General features: G+C 40.8%; 1 protein-coding gene across 1 annotated transcript in view; it reads right to left on the minus strand.

The window, feature by feature from the left end:
* Window positions 1-9,539: 9,539 nt before the first annotated feature.
* The window catches only part of LOC126458329 (meiosis regulator and mRNA stability factor 1), a 212,592-nt gene continuing 199,951 nt past the window's right edge, over window positions 9,540-22,180 (minus strand). The window contains exon 28 of the mRNA XM_050095288.1: window positions 9,540-10,551. Within this exon, the coding sequence (XP_049951245.1) occupies window positions 10,502-10,551 (50 nt within the window). The 3' untranslated portion in view covers window positions 9,540-10,501. The remainder of the gene's footprint in view (window positions 10,552-22,180) is intronic.

Consider the following 22,180-nt stretch of genomic DNA (forward strand, 5'->3'; position numbering starts at 1 on the left):
CTCTTTCGGCCAATGAAAAGACAGCAGGAGAACTTCTCAATGAGACCGTAACAGGTCAAGAGGCCTAATACTTGGGAGGACACTGATGATAGTGTCAATTCTGCTTCTGTGTGTTAACTGTGACCAGCACATATGCAGTGTTTCAAATATTGCAGTTCAAGATATGAGTTAATGGCTTGTAGAAAATTGATGCAAAATCACAACAAGACTCAGTATTTAAAGTTTCTTACACACAATTCAACTACAACTGACATTCTGACTACACAGAATGAGCCCACAAGTAGTGAGTCTGAACAGTTCAAATTCCTAGTTGTTCGGATAGATAGTAAGCTCTCAAGGGAAACCTACGTTCAAGATCCTGCTCAAAAACATCAGAACAGCATCTGCAATAAGTTATAGTCCAACACAAAAATTAGTCTACTTTGCTTATTTTCATTCACTTATGACATACAGCAACATATTCTGAGGTAACTCTTTCCATTCACAAAGGCTATTTTTGTCTCAGAAATGGGCAGTCCAACTGATATGTGGTGTTACATCCATGAAGCTCTTGTTGACCCCTGTTCAGGAGTCTGGGAATTCTGCCATAGGTGTCCGCCGCCGCTAGCTGAGTGGTCAGCGACTGTCAATCCTAATGGCCCAGGTTCGATTCCCGGCTGGGTCAGAGATTTTCTCCGCTCAGGGACTGGGTGTTCTGTTGTCCTAATCATAATCATTTCATCCCCATCGATGCGCAAGTCGCCGAAGTGGCATCAGATCGAAAAACTTGCACCCGGCGAACAGTCTAGCTGATGGGAGGCCTAGTCACAGGACATCTCATCTCTCTCTGCCACTGGTCTCTCAATATTTATTTTCTTTAATGTCATTTGTTGTTAACAATGAGCTTATTCCCATGTACTAGCAGCTTTCACTCAGTTAATACTAGGCAAAAATGCAGTCTGCATTTGGATCTCATCTCCTTGACTTTTGTTTAGAAAGGCTTGCAGTATTCTGCTGCATCTACAAGTATTTAAAAAATCCTAACAGTAATCCTCAAACTTCCACGTTTAAACTGATGAAATGCCTCATTACTCACTCTTATTCTGTCTGGGAGTTCCTTGTTGATTATGCTAATATCTACTCACAGCTTGTCATCTGGATTGGATTCGGGTACATCTTATTTGATCTATTATTACTCTTCTGATGTTAATTTCATCTACTGGCTCATTCCATGACCTTAGATATTTGCTCCTCAGTCTGGTCTGGACTAGACATGTAAAATAAAGTTAAAAAATATATAAATCTGGATTGATACAATAATCGGGTGTGGATCAGTACTGTGAAGGTCATCATGAATGCTCCAAAGGGTCAGAGATGTTAAGTTACGATTGCGGGGTGTCAAATCTACTGAAAAATGGGTGTCACAGGTGGCACTGAAGTGTGCCGAGGCTCCTATTCATAACAGGTAAAGATTTCAGACTGATCTCTCTAGTAGTTGCCCTCTACAATCTATTATTTCACTGCCCATATATAATTACAAGCATTAAAACTGCCTAATATGACAGTGATGACTAAGGTGGCAGAAAAAACTGGAGAAGATAAGACGAAAGCAATGGTCTTTATGGATGGCTTTATGATCTGGGGAAACAGGGAGATTCAGGATCAGCTGGATGGTTGGGAAGAAACAGAAATATGGGATGAAATTTAATGCAAACAAATGTGAGATTCTAGTTACAACTAGAAATAAAGATAGACCAACTAGTGGAATACGGACTGGAGGTGAAGAAAGTGTGAAGTGTCAAGTAATTGGGAAGTGTGACAGAGGAAAATGGAAGAATGAAGGGGGATATATATATAATGGATAGGCAGAAATATTTCTGTGAAGTATTACGAGCCTGGATAAAGATAAGTAGTGATGCATAGAAGTTACTAGAACCCAATATTGACCTATGTATCTGAAACATTGCTAGTGAAGAAAAGAGACGTAAGCAGACTACAGGCATGTGAAATGAAGTTTCTCAGAAATAGGAGTAACAAGGGGAGACAGGATGAGGGATGAAAGGGTAAGGGAAATAGTGAAGGAGAAATCCTTGCAGAGCAGGATAGAAATATCAAGGCTAAGATGGTATGGGCACTTAAAGAGAATGGAAAACAAGAGGATTCCCAAGAAGGCACACAAAATGAGATGTGAAGGAAACGACCAGGGAGAAGACCAAGGGACGGGTGGCTGAAAGATGTGGAGGAGTGTGTTGAAAAAAGAAGACTGGACCAGAGACTGCAGAAAGATGGGAAAACAGGACTAGATGGTGAGGCTTATGTTCCAAACAGACCCAACCTGGGGCTGGAAACTATTCAAGATGACGATATGAAAAAAGTGATTCTTGCAGTATGATCCCTGTTGTGGAACAATTAGTTATTACTTCTGCTTCTTCTGGGAGGTGATAACCATCATCATTTCTTTGCAAAATCAATGAAAAATGGAGGTGGTCAGTGAAGATTATACCTGTTTTCAGATTTTTCCAGTGCCTCCTGTGTGGTTGCCTTAGTATCCACATATTTTCCTCTGCTGGCAGAAAGGACTCATTCTTTCAGAGTCATTGAATTTGAGTTTTGTCTTATTCTTGTCAGTTTTCATGTTTGTCATTTTTTCTTCCTTCATTTTTCAGGTTGTAATAGTGGGTAAGAAGATAGTTTTATGGTCGGATGTCCTCTTTTTATCCACTGGTAACATTTGGTTCTGAATACATTGTCTTTTGGGATGAAAACACCATCAACTTGGCCTGCCCCTCATTCGATGCTGGAGACACAGGTAATTCTCATGCTCTACCAGCCGCAAGGCTCCGGCTGGCTTGTAAGACGGGCAAATCGAGGAGGATTGGGGTGACTGCAGATCTTTCAAACAACTTTTTTTATATTTTTGCATATTCATAGTTTATAGTAGGTGGTATAAATGATTTTGGAAACATTGGGGCAATTGAGGTAAAATCTGTGAACATAATTTGCCATCATACCAACTATATGCACGCATTCTAACTTTTTCTTTCCTCAAGATATGACAGGTAGTTATTTCACATTCTTTTATTTTTTATTTCCAATATTGGGCAAACTGGTAAAAGTGGAGGATGGTGTACAGGGCAACTTACAAACAAAGGCTGTTATTCATGATGATTGCCATTCTGCAGTGATCTTCCACAGTTCCCGAACTTTTGCTGCGCAGTCATATGACATGCCTAAGCTGTAAACATCAGAAACACTTAATGGGTGGTTGGATGTGGACACCATAACAAAGTTTTTCTTCAAAAGTTAAGACTAATAAGCCTCTACCTATTCAGTTGTCTGTCGCTCCTTTTTTAACACACTGGATGAAACTTACTCTTCACAACTAATAATGAGCTCATTGCTCTTTGCCTGTCTGAAGTGTATGGTCTCTGTGAAAGATAACTCCTTGAATCATATTCAAAATTTTAAGTAGAATAGTATTAACAAGTACGTGTCTCCCAACTTTTCACACATCTGAAGTTTTCTACACTGTGCAGCAGTTGATTCTTTACGCAAAAGAAATTCATTACATATTTTTCCAACAAAACTACTTCTCCAAATTTATCTTTTATTTGATCCACTAAAAATAACTATATAGTCATTGAAAAAGCACCTCAGTCTTTTCTAGTGCACAGCAGGTACTCAATAAATTGTTTTGTTATTTTCTTCTCATTGGTCCCTCTTGCCACAGGATAGACAGTATAGGGAAGCCAACTTCATTATTTTCTCCACTGAAATTTCTAAATCTGTTAAGACAGCTGGATCAGTACAGCCATTATTCATCTGCAAAACATCAGCCTTGATACCACCAGTAATCACTACTCTTTGCCTTGTTACTATATGTACTTACAACATTCTAAGGAAGTAGTACTTTATTAGTGACAATTCTAGAATAAACTTAGAGGTCTGAAACTATATGCTATTTTAAAAGGTTTGAACAAACAGACAGAATTAAAAATTTTTGATAGCCAAAATATTTTATTTTTTCATGTACCACAACTAAACAACAACTATTTTCAGACATACATCTTTTTGATTATAGTTTTTAGAGCTGCTACTTCAATTTGTGTGTGTTTCACAACCATAACATGAAGGTGCATTATAAAATACAGTTAGACAAGTTTATTAACAAAGATGGTGGTTCTTAATGTTTACAAGAATTCATGCATACAGAAAGTTCTCATTAGTAAAGAGCACAAACACATCTAAAAACTCATGCACATAACTTTCAAGAAACAATGAAATAACAGGATTTACTTAACAGGAAAAACAGATTAAAATGAAAAATTCTTTGTGGGTGCTACAGTGACACAAATATAATGTCGTTAACTCCTCGGATTTGTACATAAAATCAGTTTCCCAGATTTGCATATCTAAGCTCGTATCAGTGATTATTTCAACTACAAAAATTCATACATTCAGACCAATTTCTAAACATGTAAGATTAAAAGGAGCATATCATTCATTGAACTTCTGGAATTTTCTTTCCTTTCACATTCAACAACTAGAAAATGCAAACTGTACTCCACTAAGCTTACATAAAGCAAAGAAATTGCCGTTACTTTTAACATTTGAATGTCACATACTTCCACTGAACAGTTAAGTACTTTCCATGAGTATGTAGATTTTATACTGCAAACTGGATCCACCTACAGCCATTTATGTCTTACAGCAGCAGTGTTAAAAAACTGATATGTAGTAGTATTGATTACGAGAAAATAATTTTTCTATTATATTTAATACTTTTTTCCTTCCAGCCCTTGCCAGGAAAAAACACACACTGTATACCGAATTTTCTTACTTAATTTAACACTACGGTGATTCTTATTACAATTCAATGCCTGCTAAGATCAGCTAGGAAGAGCACACGTTAATGCAAAATCTACACCTCTCACTTTCACATTCGAAACCACTGCAGTAGCCTCTTGATACTTCATGTACCAATGAGGCTGAAACAGTTATATTCGCTATAACTGTTCTTATCAACTTGCATATCCGAAACAAAATACAGAGTAGCTTCTTATCTAGGATACTATCTCAAAAAGTATTTTGTTTTTGTAGATATGCAACAATCGTGTCAGACGAAATCGCTACTTCAAGTCTTCCAGTGTGATGGTCAGTATCTCTTACAGATAATGATAATTCCATCATTTGCTGGAAATATGTGCAGTTAAACTACACAACTCCTTGCACATTAATCTTCCTAATCTACTGATCATAACATGCATTCCATTACATAAGGTTGCAGCACAACATAAATACAGTAACTTCTTGTTTAGCCTCGAACAGATCTGATTTCGTGAACACACAAAAAAGCAAGTAAGTGTTACATGTGGAAATAAGTCAGCATTTGGTCCATTCATATTTGTTTCATTCACTTACACTTATTTGTCACCTTCAACTTCATGTTACAGCATGAAAAAATTAAATTTATATGAACACAAAGCCAGCTGGTTCACAATTTTGATCAGATGTAACTTCTCAAATATCAGTACAATGTGTATTTCCTGTCATGAAACTGATATTAAACAGTAAAAATGTCGACCATTTACCTCTTCATAGGATAAAAGGTATAATCTAACTCGTGTACACTGCACACTACTTATCATATATTCTTTTATCAATGAGCACATGCAAAAACATTTCAAAAATGGTTCAACAATCAAGCACCAACTACCCTTAAACAGTTGTTAAAAGAAAATTGTTTGGTACAAACTACATTCAACTGGTGTTGTTAGCAAATACTTAAATTTGGAATAGGATTCCCCCTCCCCCATCAGAAACAATGTACAAATTCTATCCTATCTGCAAATGAAAAGCATGAGAACATTTATCCACTAATCTGCTTTTCAGCAAGGATGTCACTACAAATAAATTAGTAGTGCAGCATAGCCACTGTGTTAGAAAACAGTAAGTGGTGCCTGCCCTCTTCAGTCTGTAAACTCATTACTTTATAGTACAAAATGAAGAATAAATAACCAAGGTTGTCATGATTGAGTGAGTACACCTAGGTAAAAGATACTTAGCTTTCTACACAAGCTGTCAATTTCAAGAGAGTTGACATTAATTCAAATGCTAGGACTAATAGATTATGATTCTTTATGTACAGGCAAGATACGAACTTATATAAAATGTTTAAGGTATTAGACCAATATCTACTTTGTAGAAGACTGTTCAATACACGTAAATTGTGCAGAGAGCGCAAATCTTATCAGGTGAGAAACAATGGTGAACAAACGAATTATTACTGAGCAGAGTCTTCAATATTATGTCATATGGCCTTTCTAAAACCATAATATTAAATTATTTGTGGTTTTCAGTTGATACAGTTGCCATTCTTACCCAAAGATGACAGCACTGATATGACATTTTTGCTAGAATATCTAATGAAATGTGGGAGCATCTCAGTGATTTTTTGTCCCTGGAAACATATTTGAATTTTTGTTTTGTAAAAATTGAGAAAGATTGTTGCAGTATGAAAATACAGATGGGTTCGTAATGAAAGTAGAATATTTCAGCAACTTATAACTGTGTTTAAAGTTTATTAGGGTGGTGCTACTGTCAATTATCTTTCTGTTTAATGGATACAGGTTGGATATTATGTTGTTCATGTTGTGTGAAATAAGTTGAAATGAACACTTTTCCACTTTTGGAGACATTCCATCTAGAGAAATAGATACACTTCAACAATTTGACAGCACAGAAGCTTGGACGACACCAAGAAATTATAACCAGAATTTTTTGGAACCTGCAAACATCTTGCATTCATCACTAAGTAAACACCGAATATGATCAGCTGTTTGAAGATGAATCTAATGCTTCAAAAACAGTAACAAATTTTAGCAATTTAATAACTGCCGTTATTGCCTGGATACTGGTTTTATTTCAGTAATAATTCACCCCATGTGTTGTGTTGTTATCAAAATGGTGTACGAGTAATGGAAACCGAAGTTTCAGAGGAAATTAAAAATGAAGTCTGCAACAAATTTTACATAGCTGAGCTTGTAACGGAAACTACCAAACTCATAACCAATAGCAAATCGAAGTAAAAAGAATACCAGACATCAAATTTGGCAGAAATAACTTCAAAATGTACATATATTACTTCTACACTATATTTATGAAAGACTGCAGTTGCTGGAAAGGGCCAAGAAGAATAATTGAAATAGCAAAATGCATTTTATGGGAAGAATTTAATGAGCAGTGAATAAAGCCTTAGTATGGAAAGCATGAATCAGTTTATCATGATATTCACAAAGATGTGGAAACTTAACAACAGACAAATTCTGCAGAGAAACAGACCAACTGGAAAACCATACTGGTCACTCATCTAGTTATTAACAAACATGTTTTACGAAAATAATCTAGTACAATTAGCCACAGTAGGAGACAGAACATTTTGTAAATACTTCCTTCACTGTCAGCAGAAGACATTTCTTCATTGAAAATAAGCATTTTATTCTTCAGATGGCAAGCAAGAAATTTCCTCTGTTGCATTCTGTTATCTACTCGAAATAATGAAATTTCACAAATGTGAATATAAAATAAATCATTACGTAGATATTACAGGTAGTCATGATTCATGAACTGTAACACCTTAATTATTAACTGTATGCTAGCCACTCTTATGTTAAAAATGGAAGATTTGATGGACATCATAAGCAAATGTACTTCAGGAAAGGTACGCCAGATCCTTTTCATCCATGTCTCTTAAAGCAAGTGCTTAGCAAGGGAATAATAAGGCATAAACAACACAAGAAAGGTTCAAGGAAAAACTGTCATATGTTAGTTTCTTGTGAGACAAACATACAACTGTTTTAACAAAATAGACCATGAGTGTCATTCTGAATTAATGGTGACAAGAAGCTTGAATCTAGTGTAATCTAATTAGTTTTACACCATGCTGTACCAACACTGTCCACAGACAATAAATTTTGAGTTCCAGTTATGAGCCTGAACAATGGCATAGGCGAATGAGTTATGATATGGAAAGAGGAGGCAAGAACTTGCACCTAGACAAGTGCACTCTTATAATTAGACTGTCAAGTGCTAGAAATTGGCAAGCACATAACAGGTCTCCCTTACACTATGAATATGTATGATAGTATTGGAGTTACTTGAATCTTTTGGAGAATGGCAGTGAAGAGGGGAAAAGGCATCAGGTGTCAATACCAGCAAATCTATACGGAAATTATAATATGAATGCTACACTTCCATTTGAAATTTTGTGCATTCCAGTTGAATCTATAGTAGAGACTTGCCTTTGTGATCTGAAGGTTGATGGGCAACAGCATAGAATGCCAAACAACCAAAGAGAAATGTTCATATTATAAGACAGTTCACATGAATATCAAAATAAACACCAAATTCCAAAAGGCACGACTTAATGCATGTTGCAAGCAGTATAATAATTATAGTCACATAATTACTTTTTTCCTTGTCCCAGTTTACACATTAAACATTCATGTATGCAAGAATAAGGAACTTTGCATTTGCAAGTTGGTTAAAAGCCACAATCAGTACTACAGGATAACATATTGCTAAATTCCAGCAATTTTCATCCACTCACTACATGTGTAATTATGACAAATGATCAAGTGGAGTAATTTTGATTTATGCTTTGCTGAAAACTGCAATTTTGAAGCAGAATGTAAAGAAAATATCAACACAGGCCTTGGTTTAAATGCAAAACAACAAACTGATTGAATTAAGTAACATGACAACAGCACCTTCCTGTTTAGAATAATGATTGCAGTTCCAGCAATACTGAATGTCTTCTGTAGCAGACAGATAATTCACTAAAAACATTTTGTTGTAAGGAAAACCATGATGAGGATAGTTCTACTTACAGTTTCACACAAAAACGAAGTATTTAAAAATGACACACAATTCCCCAAATGGATTTCTTTCACTTCAACCTGACTAACAAACAAATTAACAGAGAAAAACAGACACAGTACAGAAACAGTTAACTAACAACTGCTATGCAATTCAACAAGTAGTAAACTCGTGTCCTCATGAAATGATCATGAGTACATTCCTAACTAAATCTGGAGCAAAGGTTAGCATTTTTCTAATGAAAAAACTAATATGAACGTAAGTAATGATAAGGTTTAGCTATTTTCAATCTAGCTGTTTCAATGTTAAGTATTCCTACTGAATTTACAATTAAGTAGCATACACTGAACAAATTGTGTACCTTTTACCCTAATAAAGAGGGAATGGAGAAGTGGATAAGTCAGTATGACACACACACACACACACACACACACACACACACACACACACACACACACACTCTCTACTTCACTGAAATACTTTACAACTGGTACAGTTTTAATTCAATGGAAAAATAAACTTCAAGATCAATAAAGACAAATTGTCTATAAAAATATTCATATATAAACATTTCAAAAATTTTACACTCACAAAAAGCTGAATAAATAAAACAATTATTAAAATAAAATTTGTATTACAGAAATAATGGAATGACTTTAAAAAATTTATTTCTATCTCTGAAAAGACCTTAACAAAGAAATACTGTTGTAAAATCTTGAACTAAAATCATAATATAATTATACATTCTTTCAAAATAGCTGAAACAACATACAGAATAATTTTAATATAATGCTTGTAAACAGAAGCAATTTTCTGTCCTAAAACCATATAACACAATAATAATGGCTATTAACATAACATTTATGAAATTAACAGTTATGTAAGTTTAAGCCTGGTAATTAGTTGAGAGTTTACTACCCACCCAAAATAATGGCAACAATTATTGTTTACAATGAATCCGAGACCAATGTTGAAAGTTCTGCACTTTCAGAATACAAGTATATCGGAATACACAAGTATTTTGCTTACATACAGGATCTACAGCTCTTACGGACACTGAATTACTTTTATATTAAATACCGCTTCCATTTCTGAGCTAAATAAAATGATGCTGACAATAAGAGACATGGTTGAATGTGTTGTGCATTAACAATTCAACTTTAAGTGAGAATGGGAGTCAGACACATTCCATACACATCACAAACACAGTAGTGACATGAACCAACACTCTAAAGTTGTCATTAAAACTTTCCGATGATCTAACATGGTGGTCTAATGTGCGGAGTACTTGTCCATCATTGTGCTACAATATTAAAACTTATTGAATACGTTCATATGATATTAAAACAAATGTGTCCACTTCTCATAAAAGACAGTGGCTAGGTGCCAACTGCAGCAATACACAAAAAACTATGGACATTTGTTTGGTCTTTAAAACTAAATATTAATTTTTCTATCTCATAAAAAGAGATGTTGTGATGTTGCCATTCACTTTACATAAATACTTTGGTATTCTCAAAGATAAAAATGCATGCAGTTCATACATACACAACAGAAACTAACTACGATGGGAGTATCAAAACCCATCTCTTTCTGTGGATGGCTGCTTTTTCCTTCTCAGGTACAATTAAACCAGTATACCCACTCATGGCATCTCCAGAGGATTGCTGAACTGTGCTGCCAGCCTCTTCTTGCCTATTTTCAAAACAATAAAAGCAAAAAGTTACTACCAATCAGAAAGAGGGGGGGGGATTAAGTATCATCCTACTGACGGAACTGTTGGTCAAGGGGTAACTACATATTGTTGGAAATAAGCTACTGCAATTTCAATGTAAATGCAGTGTTAATTTCTTTCAACAGCAAACTGAAATGCAAAGCATACTCTCATTTACATGCAAAAGATTTTGTATCCGTAAGTAACTGCACCAACATGCATCATCAATTAATTGCAGATCTGCCACATGCTAGTCAAGTATTTGATGCTCTTTATTTTAGTTAGTGGCTGTGAACTCAATTAACCCTCCGACAGTCGCGCATGTATCTGTGAGATACACGACCTACTTTTTCTCTAATATTACCGCAATGAACAGTGGTAACAGTTTGCTGGCCCACGACATCTTGTGTCATACCTTTCTTATTGCTTCACAGGAATTTCAGTATTATCCCGATACTGACAAGGTCATAAATGAGTCAGGTGTGGGAACGTGTACTGCCTGTATCTCTCAGATACAGCACACCTACTCGGGTAACACGCTTTGTCGCCGCTAATGACTGCAGCTGTTGCATTGTTTGCAGCGTACGCAAGTCGGCAGTTGCGTTGTTGTCTTCTAAATGAAGCAAAGTTTCGTTTTAGCTACGTGCACTCTCTTTCAAAATGAGTAAACGATATGATCTAGAAAATCCTAAGGATTTGGAAGAAGTACATCGCCTTCTTCTCGACGACGAGGTAGCCATTTTTTTTTTTTTGTGGTTTCAGGGCGCACGACTTCAATAGTCATTAGTGCCCAGACTATGTTAGGAATGCACCGCGAGGCACAAGTTTAAAACAGCAACTAAAAGGGAAAACACGATAAAAGATTGACAGGCATAGGATTAAAAAAACAGCATAATCAAATGTCCTTAGACAGGTTTGTCAAGTTGATAAAACGAAGAAAGCGAGCAGCTGCTCCTGGGTCATCCGCTAAAATGGCATCGAGAGTACATGGCAGGCCAAGATCAAGACGCAGTGTAGTAAAATCTGGACAGGACGTTAAAATATGGCAGACCGTCAGCAATTGCCCACACGGGCAGAACGGCACCGGCGCAGCCGTCAGCAGATGGCGATGGCTGAACCGGCAGTGTCCAATCCGTAACCAGGCCAAAACTACCTCCTCCCGCCGAGAAGGGTGTGAGGAGAACGTCCAAGCCGCGGGAAGAGGTTTCAAGGCCCGAAGCTTGTTGTCCATAAGTGCAGCCCAATCGGCATGCCACAGCAATAAAATGTGCCGACAAATGACCCTGCTACAATCTGATGAAGGGACACAACAAGAAGCTGTCCGAGGCTGGAGGACTGCAGCCTTGGCCGCGGCATCTGCAGCTTCGTTCCCAGGGATACCGACATGGCCAGGAACCCACATAAAGCTAACCGGAGAACCGTCGTCCACCAGCCGCTGAAGAGAGCTTTGGATCCGGTGCACGAAAGGGTGAACCGGATACAGATCACTGAGGCTCTGGATGGCGCTCAGGGAATCAGAGCAGATGACATAAGCAGAATGTCGGTGGCGGCAGATATAAAGAACAGCCTGGTAGAGGGCAAAGAGCTCAGCTGTGAAGACCGAACAATGGCCATGGAGCCGGTATTTGAAACTTTGTGCCCCGACAATAAAAGAACACCCGACCCTGTCATTGGCTTTAGAGCCATCTGTATAAATGAAGGTCATATTAATGAACTTCGAACGAAGTTCGACAAAACGGGAGTGGTATACCGAACCGGGGGTAACCTCCTTTGGGAGCGAGCTGAGGTCAAGGTGAACGCGAACCTGAGCCTGGAGCCAAGGTGGCGTGTGGCTCTCGCCCACTCTAAAGGTTGCAGGGAGTGAAAAATCAAGGTGTTGAAGGAGGCGACGAAAGCGAACTCCAGGGGGTAGCAGGGCAGAGACATACAACCCGTATTGACGATCGAGGGAGTTGTCAAAAAAGGAACGATAAGACGGGTGGTCGGGCATTGACAGTAGCCGACAGGCATACCGACAAAGCAGTATATTGCGCCGGTAGGTCAGTGGCAATTCACCGGCTTCAGCATGAAGACTCTCGACGGGACTAGTATAAAACACTCCGATCGCAAGACGTAAACCCCGATGTTGTATGGAGTTGAGGCAGCGTGCAGAGGAGTATACGAAGCTCCCATAATCCAGCTTTGAGCGGACGATCGACCGATATAGGAGAAGTAGGAGGGTTCGATCCGCTCCCCACGACATACCACTGAGAACACGGAGGACATTTAGAGAACGGGTACAACGGGCAGTCAAATAAGACACATGTGGAGACCAGTTAACTTCCCTGTCAAATGTAAGACCTAAAAATTTTGTTGTCTCCACCAATGGGAGAGCAACGGGACCGAGTCGTAAGAACGGTGGGAGAAACTCTTTGTAGCACCAGAAGTTAATACAGACCGTCTTCTCGGCAGAAAAACAGAAGCCATTGGCGACACTCCAGGAGTAAAGATGGTCAAGAGAACGCTGAAGACAGCGCTCCAGGAAACATGTACACTGCGCGCTGCAATAGATGGTAAAATCGTCCACGAAAAGGGAGCCTGATACATCAGCTGGGAGGCAATCCATTACTGGATTGATCGCTATGGCGAAGAGAGCGACGCTCAAAACTGAGCCCTGTGGCACCCCATTCTCCTGGCGAAAGGTGTCTGACAGGACAGAACCCACACGTACCCTGAACTGTCGATCCATTAAAAAGGAACGAATATAAAGAGGGAGGCGACCGCGAAGGCCCCATGTATGCATGGTGCGGAGAATGCCCGCCCTCCAACAGGTGTCATAAGCCTTCTCCAAATCAAAAAACACAGCCGTGGTCGGGCGCTTCCGCAAGAAGTTATTCATAATGAAGGTCGACAAGGTAACCAGATGGTCAACAGCAGAGCGGCGCCTACGAAATCCACATTGTACATTGGTAAGTAGGTGTCGAGATTCGAGCAGCCAAACCAAACGAGAGTTAACCATTCGCTCCATCACCTTACAGACACAGCTGGTAAGCGAGATTGGTCGATAACTCAAAGGCAAGTGTTTGTCCTTCCCCGGCTTAGGAATCGGTACAACAATAGACTCGCGCCAGCATGCGGGAACATGTCCCTCAATCCAGATGTGATTATAAGTACGAAGAAGGAAACCTTTACCCGCAGGAGAAAGGTTCTTCAGCATCTGAATATGAATAGAAGCAGGCCCTGGAGTGGAGGACCGTGACCGGGCAAGTGCATTTTTGAGTTCCCGCATGGAGAAAGGGGCATTATAACTTTCACGATTCGAGGAGCCTGTTTTTGGGGGAGGAAGGCAGGGTGGTAATGAGCGGAGCTCGAAACCTCTGCGAAAAAGCGGCCGAAGGCATTGGAGACATCCTCAGGCACAAGGACGTCATTCGCGACCGTCAAGCCAGAAATTGGTGAGTGGACCTTAGTGAAAGATAGCCGGCACAGGCTAACCCAGACAACAGAAGAAGGAGTAAAACTGTTGAAGGTGCTTGTGAAAGCAGCCCATCTGGCTTTCTTGCTTTCTTTAATAATACGACGGCACTGCGCACGTAATCGTTTATAAGTGATACAATTCGCCACTGTAGGGTGGCGTTTAAAGGTGCGTAAAGCACGTCGACGAGCACGTAAAGCGTCTACATGCTGCGGTCCACCAGGGGACTGGTACGCGACGTGGAGAAGAAGTATGGTGAGGGATGGAATATTCAGCAGGAGTGAGAATGACTTCCGTGAGGTGTGCGACCTGACTATCGCAGCTTGTGAAGGTTTGATCCTGAAAGGTCGCCCTGGAAGAGAAGAGCCCCCAGTCTGCTTTGGAGATGTTCCAACTAGTTGAGCACGGAGAGGGGGTATGATGCAGGAGATGGATGACAAACGGGAAGTGGTCGCTCGAATATGTATCAGAAAGGGCATACCACTCAAACCGGTGTGCAAGTTGGGTAGTACATATAGAGAGGTCTAAATGGGAATAGGTGAGAGATGTGTCCGAAAGAAAAGTAGGGGCGCCAGTATTGAGGCAGACAAGATTGAGTTGGTTGAAAAGGTCTGCTAACAGGGAGCCCCTCGGGCAGGATGCTGGAGAGCCCCAAAGGGGATGGTGGGCATTGAAGTCTCCAGTTAACAAAAATGGTGCAGGTAGCTGAGCAATAATTTGCATCATGTCTGCCCTGGTAACGGCAGACGATGATGGAGTGTAAACGGTACAAATGGAAAATGTAAAAGTGGGGAGAGTAATTCGGACGGCGACTGCCTGCAGGCCGGTGTGCAATGTGATGGGATTGTAGTAAATATCATCCCGGACCAGCAACATAACCCCTCCATGAGCCGGAATACCTACCACAGGGGGTAGGTCAAAACGCACAGAGGTGTAGTGTGCCAAGGCAATGTGATCGCATGGGCATAGCTTCGTTTCCTGCAGGGCTACGGAGAGCGGACGGTGCAAGCGGAGCAGCAACTTTAAGTCGGTTGGAGCGAATGTGGCGAATATTCCAGTGAATAAGTGCCATCGTGAGAAGAAAAGGAAGATGAAAGAAGGGGTCACCTCGAAGGCCGCTCAGGGCCTGGCTTCGAGCGAGCACTGCCACTGCTTCAGTAGGCGGACAGTCATCGTCCACTGGTTCTATAGGTTCATCGGCCATCTCGTTAAGATGGCCGGGAGGAGCAGCTTCCTCCGCCGGTGGACGGCCAGATGTTCGGCTACCAGCGGTGTGGCCAGGCGAAACGGATGACAGCCTGGGGCGGCAACCGCTGGGTGGCGCAGGAGAAGAAATGCGCCGTGGCGGAGAAGGCGAACTGCGCTTCCTATGAGCCTTCTTGGAAGGTCGTTTAGTGGAAGTACTGGTCGACAGCTGGGAGTTCGAGGTACGTAGGAAGTCTGCACGGGACGGTTCCTTCTTGAAGGCCCGTGCATCTGACTTCTGGGTCTTCGTCTTGGCAGAAGCTGATGAAGGTGCTTGTGTCTGAGGGGTGACGGGAGGAAGAGGAGACGTCGACCGCGCGATCTTAGCACTGGCCGAATGGACGACCGTGGTGCTGAAGCTCAGATCGCATGTCTGCGTCGCCACCTCTCTGGTAGTCCGAGGAGAGGCGAGGACATTACTGTATTTTCCCACTGGGAGCAGTGTGGGCTTCCTACTAGCAAATAGCTTGCGAGCAGCCGAGGTGGACACTTTCTCTTTGACCCGAATTTCTTGGATACAGCGTTCTTCCTTGTAGATGGGACAGTCGCGAGAGGACGCTGCATGGTCACCCTGACAGTTCACACAATGAGGAGACGGAGGTGGACAGTCACCCTCATGGGCATCCCTGCCACAAGTGACACATTTAGCCGCATTGGAACAAGACTGGCGAGTGTGATTAAAACGCTGACACTGGTAGCAGCGCGTAGGTGTCGGGACATAGGGGCAAACATAAATAACCTCGTAGCCCGCTTTGATACGCCATGGCAGCTGAACACTATCAAAGGTCAAGAAAAGTGTCTGGGTCGGTACAAGGTCATTGTTGATCTTTTTCATGACCCTATGGACAGCCGTCACGCCCTGCTCAGCGAGGAAAGACTGAATCTCCTCATCAGTCAATCCGTCGAGTGATCGAGTATATACCACACCACGAGACGAATTCAAAGTGTGGTGAGCCTCCACCCGGACAGGGAACGTAGGAGTGTGGCCCGAAGCAGTTTTTGTGCCTGAAAGGCGCTCTCAGTTTCTAGTAACAAGGTACCATTACGCAACCTGGTACACGACTTGACAGATCCGGCTATGGCATCTACACCCTTCTGGATAAAGAAAGGGTTGACAGAGGAAAAATCCTTGCCGTCCTCAGATTGAGAAACTACGAGGAACTGTGGGGCAGACGGTAGTACTTTTGTCACTGGTGGCTGGGCAAGTTTCCGTTTATGGGCCGAAGTCGAGAGAGAAGAAGAAGAGAAATCCATTGCGGAGGAATCCTCCATGATTGCCAGCGTCTCCGATGGCGCGCTCCTTCCTTGTGGGGACCCTCTCAGAGGGCATTCCCGCCTTAGGTGAATGTTTACACCTCAGGTCACACCTCCTGAGAAACAGACGGAGGGACCAATCGGCATGGTCAGAAGGTATCAGCTCAGGCAATTGCCCCTCCCTGGGCCTGGCCTTTACCAGGGGGTACGTGCGTGCCTTACTTGTCTACCCAGGGCGGGGAATTACGCGTTACCCCGTCACCGGCTACGCGTGCGAACGCATGGGTTGGCCTTCAGGCGCACACAGGGAGGAAGGAAGAAGCGGAAAAAGGAGAGAGAGAGAGAGAGAGAGAGAGAGAGAGAGAGAGAGAGAGAGAGAGAGAGAGAGAGAGAGAGGACAGACCGTCTCAAACGCCGAGGCGGAGACCAGAGAAGGCAAGGGAAAGAAGGCAAGGGAAATAAGGCAAGGGAAATAAGGCAAGGGAAATAAGGCAAGGGAAATAAGGCAAGGGAAATAAGGCAAGGGAAATAAGGCAAGGGAAATAAGGCAAGGGAAATAAGGCAAGGGAAATAAGGCAAGGGAAATAAGGCAAGGGAAATAAGGCAAGGGAAATAAGGCAAGGGAAATAAGGCAAGGGAAATAAGGCAAGGGAAATAAGGCAAGGGAAATAAGGCAAGGGAAATAAGGCAAGGGAAATAAGGCAAGGGAAATAAGGCAAGGGAAATAAGGCAAGGGAAATAAGGCAAGGGAAATAAGGCAAGGGAAATAAGGCAAGGGAAATAAGGCAAGGGAAATAAGGCAAGGGAAATAAGGCAAGGGAAATAAGGCAAGGGAAATAAGGCAAGGGAAATAAGGCAAGGGAAATAAGGCAAGGGAAATAAGGCAAGGGAAATAAGGCAAGGGAAAGAAGGCAAGGGAAAGAAGGCAAGGGAAAGAAGGCAAGGGAAAGAAGGCAAGGGAAAGAAGGCAAGGGAAAGAAGGCAAGGGAAAGAAGGCAAGGGAAAGAAGGCAAGGGAAAGAAGGCAAGGGAAAGAAGGCAAGGGAAAGAAGGCAAGGGAAAGAAGGCAAGGGAAAGAAGGCAAGGGAAAGAAGGCAAGGGAAAGAAGGCAAGGGAAAGAGTAAGGAAGACCGTGAGATGGAGAAGAACAAAGTAAGGAACCAACCAAAGGAAGGAAGAAACGAGAGGAAGTGAAAAACCAAAATGACCGCAAATATAGGTCGTGGAACCGTCCGTCTCCGGATGCAGGCGTTAACTACCCCCTTGAGGGGGAGGGACTCCTTTTAGTCGCCTCTTACGACAGGCAGGAATACCTCGGGCCTATTCTAATCCCCGGACCCGCAGGGGGAAGGTATACATTGAAGATGAAGATGATCTTGCAGAAACTGATTCAGAAACCGAAGATATACTCGAAACACGATCTGTAGACTCAGACACAGGTCATGAATTTGATGAAGAGGAAAATAATGAAGTGCAGGAAACTGATGAACATTACTATATTGGCGAGTAGAAAAGACAACAAATATGCTTTCAGATGTAATAATAACAATATCTAATAATGGTGTAATGTACTTATTTTTTATTTTAGGTAAGGATGGAACTAAATGGAGGAAAGTGCCTTGGAAAGCAACACAGACACGGCCCCCTAATATACTAACCAAACTGCCTGGGGTAGTTGGAGACGCAAAGAAAATGGTAACTGAAATTGACTGCTGGAGCCTATTCATCAGTAATGATATCCTAGATCTAATTGTGGTCAACACTAACAGGTGTATAGCTGATCTAAAAGGAAACTTTGCTCGCGAGAGTGACTGCAAGGACACAGACGCAATCGAAATAAAAGCCTTTCTTGGCTTGTTATACGTTGCTGGTGTGTTCTGTGGTGGGCGACAGAATGTTCACAACTTCTGGACAGCAGATGACCTTGGTCTGAATATTTTTAGAATGACCATGTCTGAAAAACGTTTCCTATTCCTAATAAGACAAGAACGGCGCAAGACAGACAAATTAGCAGCCATGAGGGAAATGTTCACCATATGTTTGAATAACTGCAAGACACATTTACTCCCTCGGTCAGAACATCACAGTTGATGAGCAGCTACCAGCATTTCGAGGCTGGTGTGGATTTCACCAGTTCATACAATCCAGACCATCTAAATATGCCATCAAAATTTTCTGCCTATGTGATACCAAGCTTTATTATACTTATAACATGGAAATATATCGTGGATTACAACCAGAAGGACCCTTTCAGGATAACAACTCCGCCAAAGTAGTAGTTCTGAGACTTGCCGAGCCAATATATGGGACGGGTAGAAACATTACAGCAGATAACTGGTTCACTAGTTTGGAGTTAGTTAGAGAACTGCATAAAAGGAGACTGTTGTTTGTAGGCACAATTAGAAAAAACAAGAAGGAACTGCCATCGAATTTCGTAGCACCAAAAAGTAGACAGCAATAGGATAGCGTATTTGGCTACAGCAAGAATGAAACCCTTGTGTCATATGTCCCGAAAAAAGGGAAAACTGTAGTCGTCCTTTCGAGTATGCATGTATCGTCAAGTGAGGTTTTGGAAGGTTTAGAGAAAAAACCAGCAATCATTCTACACTATAATGACACCAAATCTGGAGTTGATGTAGTTGACAAACTCTGTGCAACCTACAATATAGCTAGGTCAACAAGAAGATGGCCTATGGTGATTTTTTTCCACCTGTTTAACATTGCAGGCATCAACTCAAGAGTAATTTTCTTGGGCAACAAGAATAAATACTCAAATCGGCTTGAGTACCTCAAACCTTTGGCTCTGACTCTACTGCACGATCATCTCAAAAGAAGAGCTCTTATTATGACTCTACCTGATGATATAAAGTCAATGCTAGTAAAGTACAAACCTAAAGGAAAAGAGCAAGAAAACGCTGAACAATCCTTGGAATCAGAAAACAAGGAAAGAAAAAGGTGCCAGTCATGCTATAGGGAGACAAAAAAGACTTGTCTCAGCAATTATACATGTGAAAAATGCGGTACACATCTTTGTTTGCAAAAGCACACAAAAATAATTTGTGAACAATGTCTTTCTGTAGAGGGCAATCAGTAAAAAAGAGACATGCTTTGATTAGTTCAATAATTTATTTGTATCTATAACAAAATAAATTTAAAAGAATTTCATGTACTTCTCCATCACAAAACGTTAAATATTTCTGTTAATTTGAAAGTGTAATGAGCCTGATGTTCACTTCTGTATTTGTAAAATCTGTAACAATAAAGGTAACTGCAATTTAAAACAAAAACAAAAGAAGAAGAACTTGTAAACAAACAAAAAACCACAAAAATCGTCGCATGTATCCACGAGATACATCGCGACTAGTGGCGTCATGAAAGTCAACGCGCCTGCTGGAGGGTTAACTAAAAATTTTAAGATATCTGACAAATGGCTTCAGAGTCTTTTGTTTGCTTCAATATATAACAGAAAAACACAAAAACAGACATATTTACAAACTTAAGTAGGAAAGCAATTTAGACAAAATATCAAAGCTGACTGAAGCAGCATAACTACAGAGAGTGCCATCACAGTGCACACACGGCACTTACAAAATTTGTGGTTCACGGCTATAGTCATGGTAAAAAGACCAACACTGCACTGCTTCTGACAGTATGGTGAATGTGTTGCTGCTGGACTTCAGCTGTCTGTATAGACTTTCATCACGTCTCATGGAGCATCTGCTCTATTTTCAGTGTTTTAAGTTCACCTCCAAGTTTCGGTGGTATACTACCAGTAGTAATTGTGTGCTTATTGCAGAAAGAAAGCTTGAGATCTGTTTTGGGTGTAATTCTCATGAGAGCAGTTAAAAATGTGATTGTCCCAAGAGTTCAGTAACTATCACCAGGTCTTTACTATTTCTATCCATTCAAAGCATACCTAATGCTCAAACCTGCAGCTATACCTCACTTGGCTGATCTCTTCTACACCTTAAACTGACCTCATGCAAGAATTTTGCAATTTGGACACGAAACAACCAAACCCGCTTTCAAGGCCAAAATACCGAAATTTTCACTCAGATGCACTGAGTTCTAAATTTGTAGATTTTTTTTTTTTTTTTTTTTTTTTTTTTTGCAGGCTTGACACCTACTTTCAGCTTTTACGGGAGGTGCCACACCAAATTATAGTTACCTATACTCCCCTTTGGACATCATAATTACCCAAGTTCATACTCACAGCACTGGTGACACCCACAATTTTTCGAAGTTCTCAAGACACCTAATGAGCAATACATCCCATAGTAAAAATGGCCTTTAAAATATACATAAACCAAGCCCAGTCTATGGGGCTACTAAAATAACTTAGCTCTTTCTCCTGCCTCTGAGAAACACATCTTTCAAAGGACTTAAACAAGTGTAAATTTTCAAGGAACAGATCGAGCATTTAAATCTTGCATTCAGTGGTGGCAGGAACAGTGCCCATGCAACAACAGCCGGCAGCCATAAACATGCTATTATAATTACACCATAGAAAGCTTTTGCAAGTAAAATATATTATTACATTAAATCCAAACCCCAGACTGCCACCCGTGCTCATTGTGAAATAAAACTGTAAAGGCTTTGTGCAACAATTTACTATGTCAACAATTACTTAGATCTATAAAAAATATTCACATTACTTGTTTTTGCAAACAATTACCACCTTCAGATGTGCTGAAGCCACTAAAAGCTTCATACAGACACACAAAAATAGTTACCGTATTTACTCGAATCTAAGCCACACTTTTTTTCCGGTTTTTGTAATCCAACAAACCGCCTGCGGCTTAGAATCCAGTGCAAAGTAAGTGGAAGTTCTGAAAAAATGTTGGTAGATGCCGCCACAACTAACTTCTGCCGTCGAATATATGCAGCGCTACACAGGCATGCTTTGCAGGCACAAAGATAAATGCTGGCGCCAAAACCTCTGGGTCAGTAAAAAAAGGGGTAGAAGAAGAGCTTTTTTCTCTGCCCCAAGTTTCGACCACTGCATTTCCACACATTGTCCAATGAAGTAAATAGAAATTCCGTATTTTTCATCTTCGAATGTAGCAGCCTTTCAAATATTTGTAGCAACAAAAATAAATTTCTTTACAGAAAAATATTAACAAAACACAAGGCTTTAGGATTGTTGCACGAGATGATACGCCAGGCCTCATTAAGATTTCACGTAGTGGCACCTATTGCTTCGTGGAATTTTGTGAAGTGCCTGTTGGTGTTAGTGAACCATAATGAAGCGCTTTCATTATAGTGCCAAATTCAAGATGGGAGTTATTTCATTTGCGGAACAAAGTCTGCATGTCTGCGGCACAGGATTGATGAGAGCAACGTCAGGTGATGGCGACTGCAGAGAGACAAATTATTTAAATGTTAATTAGCAGGAAAGCATTTAGTGGGCCAAAGTGTGGCCAATATCATGAACTAGAAGTGATTTTAAATGAATTTGTTAAGGAACAGTGTCAGAAATTCCTGCCTGTAAATGCCGAAATTTTAAGAATTAAGGCACACGAAATTGCTACAGAGCAAAAAAATCAAAATTTTAATGCTAGTCGCAGCCGGACTGATCTGTTTATCAAGCGCTGGGGTTTTTCACTTCGGAGGCTAACTTCAGTTGCGCAGAAGCTGCCGAAAAATTATGAAGAAAAA

Source organism: Schistocerca serialis, chromosome 2 (genome assembly GCF_023864345.2).
Source record: "Schistocerca serialis cubense isolate TAMUIC-IGC-003099 chromosome 2, iqSchSeri2.2, whole genome shotgun sequence".
NCBI lineage: Eukaryota > Metazoa > Arthropoda > Insecta > Orthoptera > Acrididae > Schistocerca > Schistocerca serialis.